This window comes from Melospiza melodia, chromosome 3 (genome assembly GCF_035770615.1).
Source record: "Melospiza melodia melodia isolate bMelMel2 chromosome 3, bMelMel2.pri, whole genome shotgun sequence".
Lineage (NCBI taxonomy): Eukaryota > Metazoa > Chordata > Aves > Passeriformes > Passerellidae > Melospiza > Melospiza melodia.
The window spans coordinates 4573684-4596136 of record NC_086196.1 but is presented as its reverse complement, the minus strand read 5'-3'; the positions used below and the strand labels follow the sequence as shown (position 1 = coordinate 4596136).

At 36.8% G+C, this 22453-nt stretch overlaps 2 protein-coding genes across 3 annotated transcripts in view; one reads left to right on the top strand and one right to left on the bottom strand.

The window, feature by feature from the left end:
* Nucleotides 1–7861, bottom strand: part of ANGPT2 (angiopoietin 2) — a 41418-nt gene extending 33557 nt beyond the window's left edge. The window contains exon 1 of one of the 2 annotated variants that reach the window (XM_063150715.1): nt 7439–7861. In XM_063150715.1, coding sequence (XP_063006785.1) covers nt 7439–7723 — 285 coding nt within the window. In that variant the 5' untranslated portion in view covers nt 7724–7861. The remainder of the gene's footprint in view (nt 1–7438) is intronic. The other variant, XM_063150714.1, reaches the window with a different exon arrangement.
* MCPH1 (microcephalin 1) overlaps nt 1–22453 on the top strand; it is a 118706-nt gene that overhangs the window by 75426 nt on the left and 20827 nt on the right. The gene's annotated exons all lie outside the window — the stretch shown is intronic.

Below are 22453 nucleotides of genomic sequence, written 5' to 3'. Positions count from 1 at the left end.
AAGGCTTTTCCCCCCTTTCTGGAAAAAATAAGCTCTCACTTGTGTCACCACAACACAGTGATTTTAGTACCTGAGCAAAATCAATGCTACAAATTTGATATGTTGTTCCCTAGAGGGTAAAGGAACTCTGTATAGTTGTGGGTTTTATTTTAAAACTCTATCATGATGCTTGAGACCTGAATACAAGTACAAAAACTAAAAGATAATTTTTTCCCTACATTATTAAAAGGAGTTTGAGCAAAGCTATGACATTTCATGCTGCGTGGTTTTAACAAGAGATCTCCAGAGACAGCTGAATTGGAAAAAACATTGCTGTCATCTAAGAATTCTGAAGTATTTGCTTGTCTAGAGATGAAAATGTTTCCTAACAGCTTCTGTGAATAGTGAATTCTGTGAAGTATACAAGATTCCCATGCATACTTTTATTAACAGAGAGAGAAGTTAGCAGAAAGATGGTTGCATATTCTATCAGCCTTCTCTTTTTAGTAGTAAGACCTTTTTCTGACCTTAGTAGACTCCTGAAAGATTATTAGCTAAACTGATAAAGCTTCATATGGGCAGTATAAAGACAGCAGAAAAGTTCCTGTAGCTTCCTGCTCTCTCTTCAGACCAAGCCATAATGTGCTGGAAGTTGGAAAGAGAATAGACAGATATCATTTCATCATACAAATTGCAGGATACATTTGCTGAGCTTTATAAACAACATCTTAATTTTAGGGTTAACCTGTTCCACAAAGAGATAAAATCTAACAGGATTTTCAGTAATTACTTGGAACACAATAAGAATTTCTTTTAAAGAAGCTTTTAAGGATTTTTCTAGGCAGCTTAAGAGCTCACTCAGTGAGTGTTTGCAGAACTATCTAGGTGTGGGATTATTTTTTTTATACAAAACATAGATCTGGATTTTACTGCCTAAAGCATTCTTTAACACCTCCTCTGGGCCTGGTTTACTTGGAATAGACATCAGGTTCACCAAAAAAATATTTCTCTTTATTCTCTCTAGAGAATAAATAAGATTTCTTTTTCCTCTGCCCCATTGCCTAGAAATATGTCTGGTCAAGGAAATGAAATTATCACAGTATTTTTAACTTACTGTGTGCATCAGGTTATTTGGTTTAATGCTGTGTAATGTGCCATATCTTTAAAGCATTTCCAGGTGTTTAATTACTGTGCTATGCTTTTTTCTCCCCAAATGCTTTGCCTTTTTTTGGTTATCTGATGTTCATATTATCTTCCCCCCTCTAGTTTATATTTGGCTAGGCTGAGAAGTTCAAATAATTAAAAGACAGATAAAATTGTCAGTGCATATTTCTGAAACTTCTTATTCAGTGCCATAGAAACTCTCCTTTTCTTGAAGGATCTAGCGATACTTATGGTCCACTGACACATTGTTTTCACTGTTATTACCAGTGAGATATTTCATAGGGTGCATTTGGACTACCCAAATATTTCCTGTGCATGACATCCTTGTTTCAGGTACATGCTTTTGTTTTTTTTCCCCAAGAGCCATCTCTTCCCATTTTCCCTTGTGCAGTCTGTACAGGTATCCTTAATGCTCCCATTAGTATCCTAATATGCTAACTAGATGCAAGAACCATTTCTCTCTGAAGTACAACTTGCATCTCCAGTTCCAGGAACTTTGGGTTTTGTGTTTTGGTTGGTTGGTTTTGTTGTGGTTTTTCTGTTTAGTTTTGGTCTGTGTTTTGGGGTTTTTTTTTAAAGTAAGAGCTGTGACACACTGGAGGAGGATACCTTGAGAAGTTGTGGATGCCCCATCCCTGGAAGCATTCAGGGTTTGGCTGGAGAGGTCTTTATGCAACTTGATCTGGAAAATAGCCTTGCCCACAGCAGAGGGGCTGGAACTAGATGATCTCTGAAGATCCCTTCCAAACCAAACAGTCTGTAATTCTGTGATTCTCTCAGGATGTGGCAAGAGAAGACACCAAAATCTTATGGAAAAGCCATCAATCCTGATTTGACTCTTATACTCAAGCTGCTTTCTAACAAGTGGGAAGTATACTGTTTATGTATATATTCATTTAAGATTTGCAGTCTAGTCCACAGTTGAACCTTCTACCTATTGTCTCTGAATTTTCAGGCCTACAAACTTCAGTGCTAAAGTAGTATGTTAGGATGAGAGCCATGCAGCATGCTGGCTTTTGTAAGTTTTTCAGCAATGCTGAAAAATCTGCCTCACCAAGGGGGATTTCTTTTAAGTTTTCCATTCCTCCATTTGTCTCCTTGAGGCTGAAGAGGCTGATTGAACTTACTCTAGGAGGCTAATTAATATAGACTGAGGCACCTGATGAAACTCTGGGTTTGCAAAGTTCCAAAGATCCAAGAGTGGCCCCTCTCTGTTGTAGGCACTAATGCAAGATGTAAGACTCTGTCTTCTAAACCAGTTGGCAACATTTTCCTGTCTAGACCTATAACAATAGTAACAGTGGGGAAAACCATCTTACTTTGCCCTTTCAGCCAAAGCTGTATAGAAGCCCATGAAATAACAGGTGCAGCAAGGAGGTTCTTGCACCAAAGTATGTAAAAAATTATTAAAGAAATAATCATTAACTAAGCTGCTTAATATTGTAAATCAAAGAATATGGTACATTTTCAAAAGCAAATACTGTAGTATGTAAAGGACAATATTAAACAGTTACTAAAGGTACTAGTTGTCGTATTTTGAAGGTTAGAAGTGGGTCCAACCCATTTCTGTGGGCTTCAGAATAACTTCCATTCTAAGCAATGCATGGCTTAGGAATTAGCTTAGGAATCAAGCACATTTTACTGTTTCACTCTGTAAATTTGAGGTGAGATACAAGTTGTTGCATTTTTTCATAATTAACAAGAAAAAAGGAGCCGTAACAAAAATTGTCTGTAAAAGAAACACCATCCTCAACTTCAGTCTCTCTGACAAAGTATCAAAGATGTGTTAAAGGTAATGCTGTTAAATTTTATATATTCAGTGGGTATGCAAATAAAAAGAACTGGAAACTGGCAATTCAGGAATCTTCAAGCTCATTTCCTATAAGTACATTGAAGAAAGAAAGAAAGAGAAGAAAACAAAAGAGAAAAGAAAGAAAGAAAAAAAGGAAATTAAACCCTTGCTGTCGATAATTGATGAAGAAAATGTCCCATTTTGCTGTTTGGACCAGTCAAAGATGACAAGTTTATTGTCATGTTAATAACAAACAAAGCACAGAAAAGTATATCTTGAATGCTAGCAAGAGGCTGATTCTGTAATCCTCTCTTTATCCCATTTTTTACTGATAACATCTTGGAAGTGAATTCTCTATTTCAATTTTGTCTTGCACAAAATCAACAAAGAAAATGAGATTTTCTTTTACAAATTTACAATTTCAGACCTGCAGCACCCATTTGGTATTGGCAGAATGATGCAGATATGGTTCCTATAAGTTTTCAAACACATGCAACAGCGTCATTTCAAATCCTTTCACTGAAATTTACCTACAGGAAGTACAACAATAAATTGCATAATTATATCATCCAGAGTAGTGTGGAAACTTTATCTGGTAACATACTAGTCTGAAAGTAAGAAAGTGTTTTCTTTTGTGTCCTACCAGTTTTCTTTTGCTTAGCAAGTAATCATTGATAGACAGAACCAAACACTTCTCACAATAAGTAAAAACAGATGCATTACTTAAGAAAGGAATGTAGGATTCAGGGTCAGAATCATTTCTTGAGTACTTCAAAGTCCAACTCTGTTCAATATATTTGTCCTTATTCATTGTGTGCAGATAGTTTTGAATGGCAGCATGTCAAAGTATCTTTTTGTATTTGACAAATGACATTCAGTACAGAAATAATTATAACCTTCCAGGGTATCAAGACAAGGGAAAATGAATCTCAGTTAAGTGTATCCAAAGATACTGCATTTCTATCAGCAGTGCATCCCCTTCCTGGTCTGCTGGGATGATTCAGGATGAAGCTCTGTTAATGGGTTTAAGTGTTGACTCCTGAACCTGATTTTTATTTGCTAGTCTTTTCATCTGCTGATAAACTACAAATAAATTACCTGCATTCCAGATGCTATCATCAATTTGATCATACATTGTTTTCAGCTGTTTCTAACAGGAAAGACTAAGAAAGGCTGTTTCTTTTACACTGTTGCTGTGGACAGTCATATCTCCTGAGTCATAGGATCCAGTCAATATTAAGAAGCAAATTCAAGTCAGCCTTCAGTTATTTCAGTGTCTTAATATCTGAAAAAGCGCAGTTCCTTGAGTACAAGTGCTGTGATCCAAGTGGTAAAGCTGCCATTTACTCACATAGAAATAGTTAAATTGTTGAACCTAAGGGATTGCCTGTCTTTTAGGAATATCTGAAAACCTGGTGTTGTATGTTGAAAGTTCCAAAGTATAATAGCCAACATTCATGTTTATATTTAAAGTTTCCAGTCTTGTATCTCACTTGCATACTAGCCTGCTATCATCTCTAGTTAATTAAAAATTTTATTATTGAGAGCGTTACGCTCCCTGCTCATACACACATTAGAAAAAAATCTTACACTTCAGTATATAAATTGATCCCAAGATAGGAAAAGTCAAAGAGGAAAGTTCATTTTAGGAATATTGCAGCACAGCTGATCTAGCATTTTGGCCTTTGCTTCAAAGTATCACTTACTGGCTTAGTGCTAAAGCATGGATTAGGTGGAATAAGGGTTTGTCCTAGCTTGTCATCTGAATGCTTAAACATAATCTGCTTTTTAAAAGACATTCTCCAGTTTTATGTATGGCACATACAGTAGTGGCATAATGCATTATTAAAGTCCAGATTGAAAAACAATGTGTTTTCATGAAGAAGCAATTTGTACTAACTGTAGAAAAAAAAAAATCAATCTTTTGCTTCCTATGCAGGAGCAGATCAGAAAAGCACCTGGACATATCGAACTCATTTTCTTCCCATTGTGTTTGTCCATTAAGCAGATGAAGCACACACTTCCCATGCTGTTCCATTCATACAGCCCAGTGTTCATTCAGAAACAGAACATTTCCTTTAGTTGATGGATTAAAGGCAGGAGAGGGGGAGGTGTGTAAAAATGTTTGGGGATGTGCAATATTTCAGGAACAACATCTAAAGTTTAATTCACACTAGAAGTTTGTAATGTGCATTTCACACAACTTCAAAACAAAACCTGTTCTGCCTCTTAAATGAACAAAAATAACTTTTAAAGAGAAAGATCCAGTGAAGGTTTTTGTGCAATTGCTGAGAAGCTAAATGTCAGGTTATTTTTAAAAGCAATCTTGTATTACACTTTCAATACACTAAAAAAAATAAGCAAATACAATTTTTCCCCCCATCTTGACTGACCTTGCACTACATTTTGGGAGACTGAAATATGAACCTAAGAATGTGTATTAGTGACCTTAAACAAAAGAGCAAGTAAACTCTGTAAGCAACTTTAAAGGTTATTGTTTGCTTTTTATCTTCACTTGCAGACCAGGTGTCTCTAGCAAAGTAAATCTGAGGAAAAGCTACTTTTTGTTGGAGGCTCTTTGTGAACAAAACAGATGACATAGAGAGCAGGTGTTAAAATAGTGAAAAAGGCAAACACTAGATATTTTACAGGATGTTTAGCTGTGGAAGAGCTAGGAAAAAAAACAACAGGCTGTTCTAAAGCATCTTATTTAGAAGCCTTTGCTCAAATACAAGAAACATTTCTCTGTCTTGTAAATCAGAATCTACCTTTTGATCCCCCAAAGAATGGGTTAGAGATACTTATCCTATTCCTCTTGGCCCTGAGTTCCCAGGGGCTGACAGGAAAAAGCATAGTTTTTACTAAATAAGGATGCTTACTGGTTTCTGTTTACCTGATGCCACTTAGGATACTGTGTTTGTCTACTCAAGTGGCATTTGAGACTGAAGTGTTGTGTGATTTACTATTTATGTTAGGAAATTGCTTAGCAGCTGGGTAACTTAGACTGTTCTACTTTGTGTGGTTTTCATCCTACATTGCACATCTGTTAATTGTGGTATTAGCATTACAACAGTGAGCATTGTAAATTAATAAGTAGAAAGGTAAGTATGTGGAGGAAAGTAAGTTTGCCTGTTTAAAAAAAAAAAATCAAAAAACTACCGAACTGACATTATTTGTGTCTCTAAATTAAGCATCCTAAACCTAGAAAGAAAGATTTAGAATTCCACACTGGAGCCTTCAAGTGTATGCATTTTGGATTTAATCTTCAAGGCTCATTTCCAGGTTGATGAAAACCCTCTGCTGTTTGTTTTGGAATGGGAAGTTTAACACTAACAAATTCGCCAGCAGGTTTCACTGGTTGTATCACAGGAGTTCTGTAACTTCGTAACTGATGAGAGGAGTGAGTCCTAGTGCAAAATTATTTTGTAACTATGTATGAAATGGCTATCAGCTGTAAAAAAAATTGAATTTTCTCTATTTGCATCACAGATTTTTTCGTTATGAAGAAACCATTATGGCATCACTGGAACACATTTGTAAATACAGTGCCAAGTCCTTAAAATATTTATTGCTTGGAAGACAGACATGTTGGTACAAAACATAAAGGCTCATAAATTTACTATGCAATTAGACTATACTATAACATCTTTCCAGGTAGTAGTGAAATAAAGGTTTTTAAAATCTAAATCTGTTGAACTGCATAGCATCTTGAATCAAATTAATTTCTGTAAAAATGTGAAATAATGATCAGGTTTGTTCTCCACTAATAATAAAAATATATGCTGCAATTTTTTTCCCCTGCTCTTTCAGGTACAAATGTTGCCGTTTTGGCAAAAAAACATGTCAATTTTCCCTTAGTTCCAATGGTATTGCATTAAGGGAAGCTGTGGTATCTGTAACACTTTTTCCAGACTATTTTCCCTTGAATCTTGTACATTTCACTGAAAATGTTACAGGATGCAAAGGATAACCACTAAAGAATTTTCTTGAAATTCTATCTCTTCACAAGGCTGATTTCACTGCAAGTCTGACTTGCAGCCTTTGCTGGAGCTACAGTTCTTTATCAGTGGGATTTAATAGGTTAATTTCTTCATTCAAGTTTTGAAATCACATTTCAGATAACATTTTTCAGGCATGCCTCAGATAAAGGTACATTCTATATTCTTTAAACAGATCTAAAATAGCCCTTGCCAGTTAATTATAAATTAGTAGCTGCTTCTCTCATGTCAGAAACTTTGGACATGCCCACAGTCCATCTGTGTATGTAATTTGTCCAAGCAACTCAAATGTAATGACAAACTTTAAGGCACAGTCTCTGCACAACTGTGCAGTTCACCCTTATGTTCCCAGACTTCAAAACAACTTTCTGATTGAAAGGTAATTCAGAAATTTAGCTTAGACAATGCACTCTGTGAATTTAGGCACAGTTCAAGAAAAAAATAAATCACACTGGAAGAGATAACAGGATGTTAGGTTTTGGGGATAGAAATTATATGACTTTACCTTCATTAGCCACTGCGTGTTGTTTTCCATGATGTTCTCAAGTAGCTGCAGTCTTTGAACTGAATCATCATAGTCCAGAGGTGCATCCCTTTGCACCGCGTTGGACACGTACGGGCTGGAGGAGCGGCAGTTGTCCGCCTCGGGCAGGAGGAAGGTGTAGCTGCACGACCCGTGCTGAACCTGGTACTGCTTCTTGCCTATCGTCTCCATGCTCTTACTGAAGGAGTTGTATCCTGAAGCTAAGATTATGCCGCAGCCCAGAAAGAAGCAGGCGGCCAGCTGCATTTTAATCCCTGCGGTGACTCGGCGGACCTAGAGAGGCTGGATGCGCTGGCCGGAGCCCGGCCCTAGCTAACCTGCGGCGCGGCCGAGCGCTCCGCTGCCATGTGCCGTGAGGCGAGGGCTGGCCCTGCCTGCCTGCCTGCCCCGGGCGGGCCGCGGAGGCGCGGCCGCTCCCGCCGTGCCCGCAGCTGCTGCGGCCGCCCCGCCTGGCCCGCTGCCTTCCTGCGCCGCTCCCGCCGAGCCCCGCGCCCCGCCAGCCCCGGCACTCGCTCCCCTGCCCTTATAGCGGGAGTGGGTGAGAGCCGGCGCACGTGTGGAGCGGAGCCGCTCCTCCCTCCCGGGCCCGCCGGGGCCGGGGGCAGCGCTCCGCGGCTGGCGGGAGCGGGGCGGCCAGAGGAAACCCCAGGGAGGAGCCGGCAGCGGCAGGACCCCTGCGAATTCCTGCAGCACGGCTCTAATTAAGAGTTTCCTAGACAGAGCAATCAGTTCCGATAGCCTCCAACTATGCTAGTAAATGATTTGCCATGGTAATAATTTTGTAGCTCTTTACCCTCGACCACCCCCACTAAGCACACACACACACACACACACACACACACGCACACACACATATATGCATATATATACATACATATGTCCCTGGGCTTGTTTGTTCTTAATTTGTTTTCTTTAAAATGTGCTGAACCAAGATGTAATTTAGATGGTGTATAATACATTGTGGAACTATGGAGAAAGACACTGTCCCATGCATACAAAAGCAGGCTTGGGTACATCCTTGCAAAGAGAACACGAGGGGCAGTAATTAGAGGTTTTCAGTTGAACACAGAATTTGTATTTTGCTGAATCTCTGAGATGAACACTCATTTTTTAGGCACGTCTTTCAAGAGTTAAGGGTTTACAAGCTTTCTATTTATTATTTTAAAGGCACTTTTTTTTCTTTATGTCATGGCTAATTTTGGAAGTGCTAATGTTAATAAAAGAGTCACAAATCACAAGCTAGCTGGGACTGGAAGAGGAAAAACCATCCAGAGGCAGTGGCAGTAAGGGATAGCTCAGGAAGTGGCATGACTGAATAGGAATTACCCTGTTAGCTCTCCCTAGCCCAATTCTGTGCCCTTGGGAATGGGAAATACCCATAAAAGGGGAGGGAAATTCTAATAAAGTCTTTGAAATTTATATGTAAGAGTAAAAAGGACTACTTCCCAGCTCCCATGGTCTCTGCAATGATCGGTCATTTTGAAAAAGTGGAAAATTACTAGCATTATCAGACCCTGGGAAAGAGTCCATTCCACTGAAATTCTGGAAAAGTTTACCTCTCTGTAAGGAGAAATTGTCTTCTTGAGACCAGCATGATAGGATACTGACTCCTGAAGACAAACTGCCTGAGATTTTGGCTCGGTCTGGGTCTGGAAACTATAGATTTTACTTAATTAAACAAACAAAGGGAATGCCGTGCTAGTCAAACTAACATGAATCACTGACCAAAGTTTCTCATATTCAAGGAAAATCCCAGCATGTCTCAGGATCTCTTAAGACAGACTCTTACATAACTTGCTTTATCTTTATTATATATAGTGAAATAATGTGGCTTTACTTATTTATATCATGGAAGTTATGTTCCAGGGTTGTCAAAAGGAGTTGTAGCAGCTAAAATTCATGTCTTAGATTGTTGAAAACTGCTGATACTTCTTTACATAGTTACCTCTGGAAAGGAAAATCTCTAGAATTTAATTCTGGTGAATTCCAGAAAGATTCTGATTATATTTGGACTGTGATGAGTGAAACCAATTTGTTGGATTTTTTCCTGTGGAGTATTCATATGCCACTGTTCATCCTTCTAACCAGAGGAAACAAAGGGATATGTTTGGAACAGTCAAGATTATTTGCATCAAAATTTATGTATTTGGAGGGTTTGGTATATGAAATATGCATTCTCCATCCCTTCAATTTTGTCTTGCAATACCCAAGCAGATAATGTTACAGCTACTTGCATTGATAACAAAGTTTCAAACTTGTTGTATACTGATTTCTAATTTTCAATTAATTGAAGTGTTTGAAAGAATGTTTAATTCCATGTGAATAACAGTCTTTGCAAGATACTTGACCAACCTACTATTATCCAAAAGACAGAAAATAGGTTTGGATTAACGCACTACACTGTGTGAAGCATTTCTATCTAAGCAGACATTCCAGTTCAGTATTTTCTGTTATTTGGGTACTTTATTTAATTTGCTAATTTAAATGAGAATTTCCTATTGCAACTTGTCTTTAAGTTGGTCTGTTCCTTGTTTTCCTTGCACAGCTAGCCCAAAAAAATTAGAGGCCATATCATACTAGTCATCCTTCTTTTCACCACCTTGTGTGTACAGTTAATAGAGTAGTGCTAAAAATTCGATTGCTCCAGCCCTGGAAATATCTGTCTCTTAATGAGGAAGAATTGGAGGATAATCTTTATTTTTCTGATTATATTTTCATGGATTTTTTAAATTCTTTAGTTGCATATTAAATGAAAACATGAGACTGAGCAGTGTAGTATTTTAGGAGTGTGCTTTTTAATTATTAGAAGTCTACTCAAGGCACTGAACACATATAAATGACAAGATGTAAGGGAGAATCTGCTGGGATTTCATTGGACAGGATCTCCATGAGAGGCTTGATTAAATCAGTAGATTTTGAATGGCTATAAAGCTTGCCATCTGTGTGCCACCCTAATGAGTCACAGCACCGTTGTAATCTGGCAGCTCAGTTTTGCCGAGTTTTGGAGGAGAGATGAGTGTCTAGTGTCTCTAAAGGTTTGAACTGGAGTCTGTTTTCCTTTATGAAAAGCCAAAGCATGACCCTGGGAGGCCCTTGTGCTGTAATGAGGCCAGGAGCCAAACTGAATTTGGAGACTGCCTAGGAAGCCTTGCTGTATCTTGGGCCTCCACTAGGGAGAACTGTGGTTGTAGGAATACTGGAAAGAGAAACAAGTTCACCTTTTACTGTGTTTTAAGCTGGGCTTGGTTTTTGTGTCTTGGTTTTTTGTTGTTGGGAATGAATGCATCAGTAAATGGCCAGTTGCTATGGCAGCTGTCTGCAGTTTGGGGAAAAGATAAGGAAAGCACAGGTATTATTCTGAGAAGTGACAACGTACTCCTAATGGAAGACTCTCACCAGCGCAGCAGGCACCACCACTTAGCTTCTACTCACTGTGCTTCTCATCTAGGTCTTGGAGTAACACCCTGAGGTGCAGCACCATGGTAAAGTTTTCCCCAAGCTTTCATTGATAATCCCGGGCTGTAGGGGCAGTAACTGAAATACACCCCCCCAAACACACATAACCAAGAGAGAGTTTTGCTGTTTCCCCATCTGGGTCCAATGGACTCATATTGCTTTAATGAGGTGCTCTCTCCCACTGTCCAGGAAAGTTAGTGATCGTTCACTTTGCCAACGAAATAAATACACATCCCTTTAACCCTTCGCTGCAGCTTAGTGCCGTATTTGGTGCATCTTTTGGAGCAGTAGATTGTGATCCTTCACCCTTTCTATCCTTTTGGGAGCAGCTTTCCCAGCTGTGAAGGAGGAAGTGGTCTTCTCTGCCTCTCCAGAGAGTCAAAGCCAGTCAGAGTTCAGGGGAAAAGAAAGTAGTAACAGCTAAATTTAGAAAACCGGTGTGAAAAGTAAGGCAAGTTAAATCCATTCTTGTCCTTGAAATCTGAGGAAGAGGAAGGAAGATGTCTGCATACAGCCTTCATACTGAGCCTTAGAGGCATTTTAACAAGTCTGCTTGAAAGGGAGGCTTATTCTGAAAACTGAATGGCTGAGAAGATCTGTCCCCTGCCAGTTATGAGAATGACCATTTCTTTGTTAGACATGTTGAAGTAGAGAGGAATTTAAATAATTTGGCATAGAGTCTTATAAATGTCAGAAACTGAGTAAAAAGTTATAATTCAGGCTAGTCACATCCTCTCAGTATTTCTTTCATGTTTGTTGTTCTCTTCATGTTTCATTTCTGCTATCGATATGGAGTGTTGTATTTACATTCATGATACATTTTTCCTGTAAACTAAAACACAGCTTTCAGCCTGTGAGTTCCTGCTTGCTTTAGAGCTGAGTGTATACAGTATGTGCCATAAAATACCAAATAGTGGATTGACATATTTAAAGTACAAATTAGATTTTTCCCTTTTTAGAAAGAAGGTACCCACTCTACAGAACTCACCTTATAAGCAGAGCTGAAATGTGTATTTTGTCAAAACTAAACATTTAGAACATTTTGCCAGATGTGTGCAGGCAATTTCCTTTCCTGGGAAACAGTAAATTCCCTTAATCAGCCAGTCGTGGGTTTCTTCCATGCAGCAGATGAGTAGGCTGCTCTGAGAGAGATGCCTGAATTCTGCTAACATTATCTTTCCAACTACCATTTTCCTTACAGCTGCACAGCTTCTGTTTGACAGGCAGATACAGAGATCTCGTGAGATCTCTGATAGAAAAGGAAGCGTATAAACTTAAGAAATATAAGAAATGTTGACTTAGCTTTAGTCTGCTATCTGCAAACTTTGCCACTTTAAAACTTTCAAGATGTTGATTTGGTAGATAAGTTTTCATTTCAGCAGTTTACTCATTTTAGGAAGGGAAAGCTACATCAAAAAATATTGTGCAAACTAAAGGCAAAATCATGTAAACAAGCAGGTTTTGGTGCTTCATTTTGACAGGGATATTTAATCTACATATGTAAATGCAAATGCTGCAATGTAATTTCAAAATCAAATCTGAGATGAAAAATAATCTGAAACATGGAATAAATTAATAAAATATTTTATATATTCCTGGTATTTACATTCCTCACATTTTGACACTCAATGTTAAGTTCCCACCTTTGGGTCCTGGTACTTTAATATTAGTTTATGACAGTTCTATTTGCTGTCTTCAAAATATTTTCCTTCACTGTAAGTAGTTTAGCATTTTTCTCAGGAACAAATGTCAACAAGGACAAGACTCATGAACTTGTAACTTATAAAACAGGGAGCAGGATCTAGGACCCTATTGGATTTTTAGGCTGCTGAAAATCTTGTCTGTTTTTAGATCTTGCACTCTTTTTCAAAGAGTGATAGATTAAGTTTTCCTATAAGCCAAACAATTTCTTTTCATCCAGACCCATAGTTCAGATTTTTAGCACTTTAAAATTAATGATAATATCTTAACAATCATTCCTACTTTCCCCACCATTTGCTCATTTTTATTCCATCTGAGCTTCTGCACCAGTCTCTCATGACTTCTTGAACAAAGTCTCAGGATTCCACTCACTTTCTCAGCTGCAGTTTATTTCTAATCGCTCAGAACATCTGGTGTAACATCTTGTGAATTCATAATCAACTTTATGTTCCGTCTCTGACGTTCCATCACGTCTCCTTTGGGTGCCCTTCCTTACGAGGGAGGGCATTTGCCCAATAGTTCTCATATTGTACTTCTGCAGAAGGGACAAGAGGTCAATAATCTGGTCCACTGAAAATTTCAGTTACCACTCTGGCTTGGTGACTCAGTCTGTTTTTTCCCATCTTGCCTTGTGACATCCAATCCATCATTTCAGTACACAGTATTTTTCCTAGATGTCACAGCACCAGTGGAAGCATAATGCAGCCAAAACCAGACTTTGTGTATTCCCTTGGAAATTCTTTTTCTCTTTAACAATTGACACTGCCATCATCCTTCAATGCATTTAAATCTATAATCTGTTATGTTTCCTTTATCTCTCTGATATTTTATTCTCTCCCTTTCTTGATGCTATGCTTTCATTAATGTGTCTAAAACCCCTATCTTGGTACTTATCATCAACATACTGAATTTTGTAGCATAAACTCTCTGGCTCCTCCATAGTATTTGAAACGTAACTTGCTTATGAAGCTTATTATGTTAGTTCTGCCTCAGTAAATCATATTCAGCTTTGCTGTCATAAGGATAGATGGTTAGACATCCATCAGAGCTTCACACAAGTAGATTATATATTTAATTGCTTTTAATTTGGAATATCTAAATTTAGCACCTCTCCTACCAATATGACAACTTTGTTGCTTTCTTTCTAGCCACTGGCTAGATTGGCTTTCCTCGACTGTCTTGGGTTAAACTAATCAGCTAATCAGATATTTAATTTGATCATATTTCCAAATTATAGACTAATTTTGGTGTCCCACTCTTTTTATAGTAACACTGTATTAACATTAAAAGGCATTATCTATATAAGCATAATTGTATCTGTATATATGTATGTTCTTAGTATGTTGTTGATGCCACTGTACCTAAAATATAATTGGTCATTTTAATTTAGCTTGGGACTTCATGATATCACATCCTGAGTAATAACAATAACATGAATTAATCGGGTTTTTTAAATTCCTGTCATTATCACTTCCACACATCTTATTAAATACAAAATGCTTCTTAATTTCTGCTGCTTCATTACTTTTATAGTGATTTCCTTTTTCAGTCCAAATTTTTAAGTGATATCTAAAGTGGAATTCACAAGTATCTACCGAACTCTAGTCTACACAAATAATGTAGGCACATATCTAAGACTCTTACTATGCATTAATGAAGTTCCTGTTTGTAGGACAGATGGTAGTGTCTTTCACTGTGAGCATTTTCTAATAATGAATGTTATTTTAATCTTTGAAAGATGAGTCATCACATACAGAAGTAGGAAGTGAGTCCCAGGATTATGAAGAATAGTTGCTACATGTCCTTCGTCCTTAATATTTTTATATAGCTTGACTGTAGTGCACAAAGGCTGTGCTTATTCTCTTCAGAGTGATGTGATGACAACAAACTTCAGCTGGTAGCAAGTGTAATTACATCTTAAACTCAAATAGCATGGGTTCAAAACTAACACGGAAATTGCAGCCAGTGTTAAGGATCTTACAATTGCACTGCTGAATATCTGACAGTGTTAAGTGCTGTGCCATATCTCTCATACTGAGAAAAGCAAAATAAAGCACTTGTTTAAAGAGGTTATCATTGGTTGAAACTGAATGAAATAACTTGTGTGCTAATGTGTAGTAAAGCCTTTAAAACCTGTTTTGAAAAATTGTTCCCATAGCACTTGTGTATTTACTCTTTACTGTGGAATTATAAGTTAAAAATTTAACAGATGTCCTTACTCTCCATGCTTATATACTGTTTCTATGCTTTGAAAAATGTCTTTTAAATTAGTTTTGTGCATTTGGACAATTTAAACCTAAAATCTTTATGTAAGGTTTTGACTTTTGTTATATTATGTGAATGCTGTATTATATTGATGTGAAAAGGCAGCAGACTCTGAAAGAATCCAGAAGGCTTTTGGAAAATGAGAAGTCTGTCTTACTGACATCCTAAAGAAAAATGCATATGCTGTTTGTCTAAAGGAATGTATTTTTAAAAGTCTAAGCAGCTGACAGTAAGACAGCCTTACAAATCACCCCAGTGCCTGTGATTTAAATCCTTCCTCTTGTAAGCAGTCAGTCAGGTTAGCAGAAGGTTCTCTCGTCTGGTAATAGCACACTTATTTCATAATAACAGCATGTCACACTTCCCAAGAGCACGTTCAAGTTAAGATCTGAATTCAAAGATAAACTGGTGTCAAAGAGGGAATGAAAAGGAAGTGAAAAACTGTGTAAGAGGAATAAACAACACTTTCAGAGAGGGAGAGGACATTTACGGCAACAGTAAGGTACCTAGTTCCTGACATCTGTTTCCCTCAAGAAAAAAATACAGTACATGCACTAACCTTTTTATGGAGAGTGCAAGAAAAATATTTGCAGCGTGTTTTCATATATTCATATTTGTTGAACTGTATTATGGATGTATAATTTGAAGTGGACAGAGCAACTGCAAACTATTTTTGCACTCCATAAAGATAAATATTTTCTTTTTTCAGTACTAATAAACATAGTTCAGTAATAGCTCTCAAAAACACTGCCCACCCTCTTGCTGATTCTGCCACAAAAACTGGGCATTCTTTTTGTTGTTGGTTTTACTGCTGTACAAGCCAAGGAAGGAATTAAAGTGGATTTTTTTCTCCCTGGTTAGGGAGGCATCAGAAGCCATGATGGGACAGCACAAAGATTAGCTGCATACAGATACCAAGATTAGGGCCTCTGTGAGTTTGGGCTCCTTCCTTCTGTACAACTTATTGCTCTGTAAATATTAATGTAAGTACCCCACTGGCTGAGAAATATTCTGTTCTTTATCTCTCCAAATAAATCCTTTGCTCAAAAGATAATCCTCCATCTCCAGTAGAATATGTAGACAAGACCAAATCTCTTATAAGTATCCTATCATTAAAGTGGTATATTTTCTTCCCAACTCAAACCAATGAGAAAGTCCTTTTACTGGACTTTTATCTAAAGCTGAATTATTACTTGAGTAATTTCCCTACACAGAAAATTCAAATCTTTAAAAATCTTTAATCTGTCTCACTAGAAATATATGTACAGGAAATTTGGAGATGACATTGGTGATGTCTATATGTCTATATTGTTTGAATATGCATCCACATTCAGGCTAACTGCAGCCAAAGTAACTTTTATTTAAAAATCAAATAGTTCAATCTTAGCTTATTAGCTGGAGGCTAAGCTTGATTATAGAACATCTTGCTTGTGTTTTTATGCTCTTACATGATTTTATGTCAATATTTTTGATCAAATCTGTGATCAAATTCTATTATAAATAACTAATAAAGTTTCATCTTTGGTTTTAAATTATACATTCTGATTTGTTACTGATTCAGCATTGTGGCCTGAGCCCTAATAGCAATGTCCAGTGAATAGCATTTGTCTTGAACATAAATAACTTTATTTCTAGTTCATCAAATTACTGATCAGCTGATGTTCTTCTACTAATTTCTGCTTTTCTTTGCCTGTTCACCCACTTGAGTATCATTTTTAGGAAGCAAAATTGTTCAAATATTTAGTCGATGGATGATGTCCTGAAATGACGTCTCCTAAATCAGCCAGGTTGGAATATTTTCTTTTTGCATTAATGAAGATTGTATCCTTGTGTAGGGTGTTAAGGTGCCCTTCTTTGGTTAAATACATGTACCAGGTCAACCAAGATTTACTTGTGGAGTCAGAGAAATTTCTCTCTGTTGATCACAAGGAGACTTGGGTAACAAGTTCAGATGACAGCACCAGAAGTTAGGTGAAATGAATGTCATGAAACTTGTGGAAATAAATGATGGTTATTCAAGATTTCATATGTGTTTCATTGTCTCATCTTAAATGCTGTTGTCAGTATATTATCAGCACTTTTCATTTTATTACAGTTATCAGACTATTGTACCCAAACTGTTTTGTTTTGCTGCTCTTCTCTTTCAGTAATGCATTCACTTGGACTGTGAATTGATTAAAAAAAACCAAGTCAGTAAGAAATTGGCTCTAAATAGATTGATCACCCTGGAAACATAATTCTTTTACACTGTAGGTGCATTTTGCAAGGCTAAGAGCACTATACCTTTGGTAAATGTCTGTTGAAATGTTTAAGCAGGGACTGTTCTGGACCCCCAGTGCAGCCCATGGTGAGGAAGGATGGACTAGCAATGGATTGAGTTTTCAGCCAGCTGGGAAGTATTCCAGGCAGGCCTACAGCAGGCAGGGAAACTGTAGGGAGTCATGGCCTAAAATTTGTTTTAATTTCGTACAGAGAATAAAGATATATCTTCTGAAGCTACGATCTATGAGACAAGAAAAGCCTCTCATGAGAAGCAATGGAATCCCTGTTGTATGAGTAATAGAGATGGCAAAACACTGAAAAATGTAAAGGAAAATCCCATGCTGGCAGCAGTATGAATTAAGTGATTTAATAAGCTTTTTCATCTCTTCATTTCTCTCATCAAACCTCATCACTTTGATGAAAGAAAGAAAAATGTTTATCTTGGACCTCCATGTGAAAAGTGCTTTTAGGAAAAAATATCCCTCTTCAGATGATAAAACTATAATTAATATAGTTGATATAATTCTTGCATTTTCTCACAGACATTAAATTAAACCTATCAAGCACAAGCTAATATTAATGCCTGCAAACTGTTAAGCACAATTATTCCAATATAAGGCAGCAGTGGGTTTAATATTGGAAATTGTTATGGTTTCAGATTTCTTTACAATATTGGGACAACTTAATTTTATATTATTAATTCCATCAATGACATGCAAAAGAACACAGTTATTCCAATTGCTAAAAGCATGAAAGTGAGACAGAGATTCATAGACTGTTATTGCCCACTCAAAACCCTTCTTGGCTGAGAAGTTTGCAACCAGACCAATTATTCTCAATTATCAATGGCTTGATTGCTGCTTTTGCTTTCAGAAATTTTTTTAAAAAGGCAACTTATTTTAACACAATATCTACAGTGAATATTTTTTAAAAATGCATTTTATGGACATCATTAACTGAAAAAGCCACAAATTATACATCAAAATCAGATTGCTCTTCATTAACTTGTGATAGCTTAATTTCTCTACTTTCAAAACCTCCATTTTTGAACATTTATTTGATGTGAAGTGGGCTCCTTTGTATTCATATTTGTTTTTTACCTTGCTGGTTTTGCAATGGGGGCAGAAAATCTGTGCTCACTTAGCTCTGACCTAACTCTGCTGGCCCACAGTTTTAGGCTACAGTACACCCAATAAAGAAAAATAACACATGCTTTTAAGATAGCTATTTCAATAAACTGATAGCCTCAAGGACTAAAAAAAAAGTAATGCTTTAAAGGCAAACTGGGGGCTTCTCATTTAGAAGATTTTTCTAGTATCAGTCAGAACCTTTTTGTGATACATCTGTCATGGAAAATGATCAGAAGCTGTTGAAGTAAACAAAATGTGGGTCTGTTCTGCATTATTGTAATTTGCAGATGCCCTGTGCCTGCTTGCAGAGGATGGCCCGAGGCTTTTAAAACTGTTAATGACATGAACAGTAGCCAAGAACTGTCTATATTTGAAATACAAGTGTATTTTTAAAATAAACCAGAATGTCTGAATCCTCACACAGTTGCCCTTTGCATTAGATTTACACTGTGAGAATTTTTTTAAAATATGCAGATTTCTCACCAAACATTCTGTGGACTAGTTAAACAATTGGAAGCATTTTCCAGAGTGTTACCACAAGTTCAAATGTTGGCTTTCATGGCTGGTCCAAATCAGGCTTTACAGTAAATGAAACTTGGCTCCCTTTCATTGATTTCTCAATGTTCATTAATCCATTAAATGTTCATTCATCAAATTTCATCTCTTTTCTGGGTCTTCCATGTCAGAAGGAGGCACCTGTTTCCAAAAAAAAATGAACTGGCAGATGGCTTAGTAAGTATTGCACCATATCACAGCTGGTGGAATGAAATAATTTTAATGAACAGAAAACAGAAATTAAAGTATTCAGAATTGGAAATAAGGAAGAGAGGATTTCATATCTTGTCCTTTTCTTTTTCTTCTTGTTTTTTTTTTTTTTTTTGTTTGTTTTGTTTTTTTGTTTTTTTGTTTTTTTTTTCTAGTTAATATTCTTCTGTAAAGGTAGAGTTGTGAATCCTAAATACTAATTGTTGAAATTCAGGACAGTTTGGACTGTGTAACAGCTCTGTCCATGGATATCAAATACACTGTAGCTGGTAGTGCATCTGCTGTAAATGAAGGTTTTATCCACTTATACATTGTGTCATTTTTCCAGTTTACCAGGCATCTGAAAACCAGCCTGGTTTCAATGAAAATAAGTAGAAAGCCATACTCCATATGCTTTTCATCTGAGACATAAGACTTGACTGTGTAATACTGGACATCCCCCATTCTGTGGGACATCTGCCAAGCTCAACAGAAATAAAAGTTACAGGCAGGAGAATAAAACCAGAGGAATAAGTGATTACTAAATCCTTATTCTGTTTTTAATTTTTATATTCTTCTCCGGTCTCAGCTGTTAGAGTCAACTTTTAACAATGTCTCTGAACTGGAATAGCCATGTATTCTGTACTTTAAAATGCTTTGTGGTTAAAACTTTAAAATGTTTAATGTTCATAAATGAATGACAGATTTTCAGAGGTTCTCAGTGTAGACTTAGAGACTTTCAAAATCCCAGTATGTCTCCCTTTGCATCTTTAGGTAAGAATGTATCTCTGATCTACCAGCTCGGAAAAGCCTAAGCGCCTTTTAATATGTTCTGTGCCTGAGTAGTTTAGGTTGTATTTGAAATGTAACTGGAGCTGTTACAAATTTTCTCAAGAGTTTTGGGATAAAAGATAAATCTTGCCTTGTTTTTGGGTGTTGCCAGTGATTATGTTACTCTGTCCTTTTCGTCTGTTATGTCCTAGATTATGAACTAATTAGATTAAGAAAGAAATGAAAGCTTAAATTTAGGGGAAATGATTCTATTCCTCATGGTTGCAGAAGCATGAAAATGTTTCTCTGCAAAATGGCAGTAGAAGGCAACAAGTAAATAAAAAACATATTTTTTTAGCATGATTTTGAAAGCCAGAATCCTGGTTTCTGAATAGTTCAGTTAGCAGTCCCAGAAATGTAAATTCTAAAGTCCTATTGTAAGACCTTCCTTTTACATTTCCAGAATATGAAAGTAAATACTGATAACATCTGCCTATTTGGCATCGCTTTCAAGATGTTGTTTTCTTGTATCTATTTATAAATCTAATACTGTTCAACTCCTTTTTATTGGCATGTATGTGTTTATTGTACCTCTCAATACCTTGGATGCTGTAGAAAACTTCAAAGTAAATTAGAATTGAGTTCCTGCCTGCAATACAATGCACAGTCACATACAGGTTTCACTTGCTAAAAGTTACTGTGGTTGCAGGTAGAATTTTTATAATGTTCAGGTTAATGCATGTGGAGGATTTTTTTAAGCACTTCAACTGCCAGTCTAATGGAAAGAACCCTGAGATATTTATCTTCATTTTATCACGCTTTCATGATAAAATTTCATGAAGTTACTATTAACTATGTTACAAGAGAGAGCAAAAATCATCTACTTGGCATCTCACTTTTAATCCCAGGTTAAAAAGGTACTACCAGGCTATTACTTTCTGCAAGTTACATGCTGCTTTTCTAGTATTCTAGTCCTTCACTGCTGTTTCTTTGTCTGCGTTAAATCTGTGAAACTCAAAATAATCCCTGTATTCAATACATTGCTAACAGACAAGAAAGGAAATTTTACATATTCAGGATGCATATGTAAATTACTATTTTTATTTAATAAAGATAGATTGTTGAGCCTGGCACTAATTTTATCCTTTATTACCACTGAAGACATGAGAACTTGAAGTACATCCTGCTTCCATACCAGGGAAATTGGCTCAAAGTGGAAGGAGGAAGACATAGCATAATTTTTTGTGGAATACGTCCTTTAAATATTAGTTCAGAAAGACCTGCTGAGTCAAAAGGCCAATTTTATCTAAATTTGTTTTTAAAAATGTAGTATACTTAGATATATATAGCATACATGACAAATTAGCCAAGATAAAACAGTTCTAGAAGCCGGTTGGACTTTATGGATGCATCTGATTGTTGCTCAGGAGCCCATCCTACTTCTGTGCCTTGTGTGGCTAATGTGCCTAATCTATGCACATGACTATAATCTAGGAGCACATGATTATGTTCTGCAATGACTTACAAATAACTTTAACACCCCAATTATCTTCTAAAAAGAGCTCTGTTTTATCTACATAGCTAATTTTCCAGAATAAAAATCAGTTCTGTAATTCCTTTTCGCCACTCTGTGGTCCTTGCTTATAGTACAATGACCTCATATATCTGACTAATAGAATCTTTTTGCCTCGGTACACTTTGGTCACAAAAACTTTTCACTGCTGATTTTGCCTGTAGTTGTGATGTTTCCTCTCTGCATTTGACTAGCTTGGACCAACATGGAGTGAATGTAAAGTTTTTGCTAAACGAAAGTTGTTGACAGCTTGTTCCAGTCCAGAATTTTCTCAGCACATAAACATAGACTACGTTTCATAAAACAAAGCTGCAGTTTTGTTTGTTTGCTTTGGGGTTGTTTTCTGAGTTTCTTGAAAAGATCTGATTCTTAAATGAAAAGAAACACTGGGATGTGTTTTTAGAAGGGGATAACAAAGTACCAGAAGAGCAAGCAAAGACTGCAGGAAAGAAGCTGAAACTAGTTTACAGGTAATAAGAACAGACCCAGGCCAATATTAATTGTGGGGAAGAACAGATGTTTCTATTGCTCTATTGATGTAGATTTGGTAAATTTCCATTTTGCTGCACTAGTAGCACATTATGCATGCATTACACATGCTTTTACATTATCATCTGAACTGTAATCTTGCACTTCTAGAAAACCAACACTTGGGGAAACTGTTATCATTTAAAAACACAATCAAAGTTTTACTTTGATCTTTTTTCCACGGTAGAAAAAAACATAGTCAAGTTTATGTGCCTTTGTCTGTCTCTTCTGGTGAGGTTGCACTGTGATTGTGTTTGTCTGTATGATTCATTGCAAGCTCACTGGCAGATGGTCACGTACACTTTGCAAAAGTGCTTGATGCTAATAATCAGCTTTTAGCTTTAATATTCTTTTCCTACTCTAAGTAATGTATATTATCATAATGCCTAGAAATATCATGGTTGTTTTAGTCACTGCCATCTAAATACCTTTATCCTTCAGTAAAAAATATTTCTCTGTACATGTTCAGTATTTTATGAGTGAAACCTACTGCTTGTCTGGATGGTAGTGATAGAGCAATTGGAGTTCTGTCTTCCATATATGAAC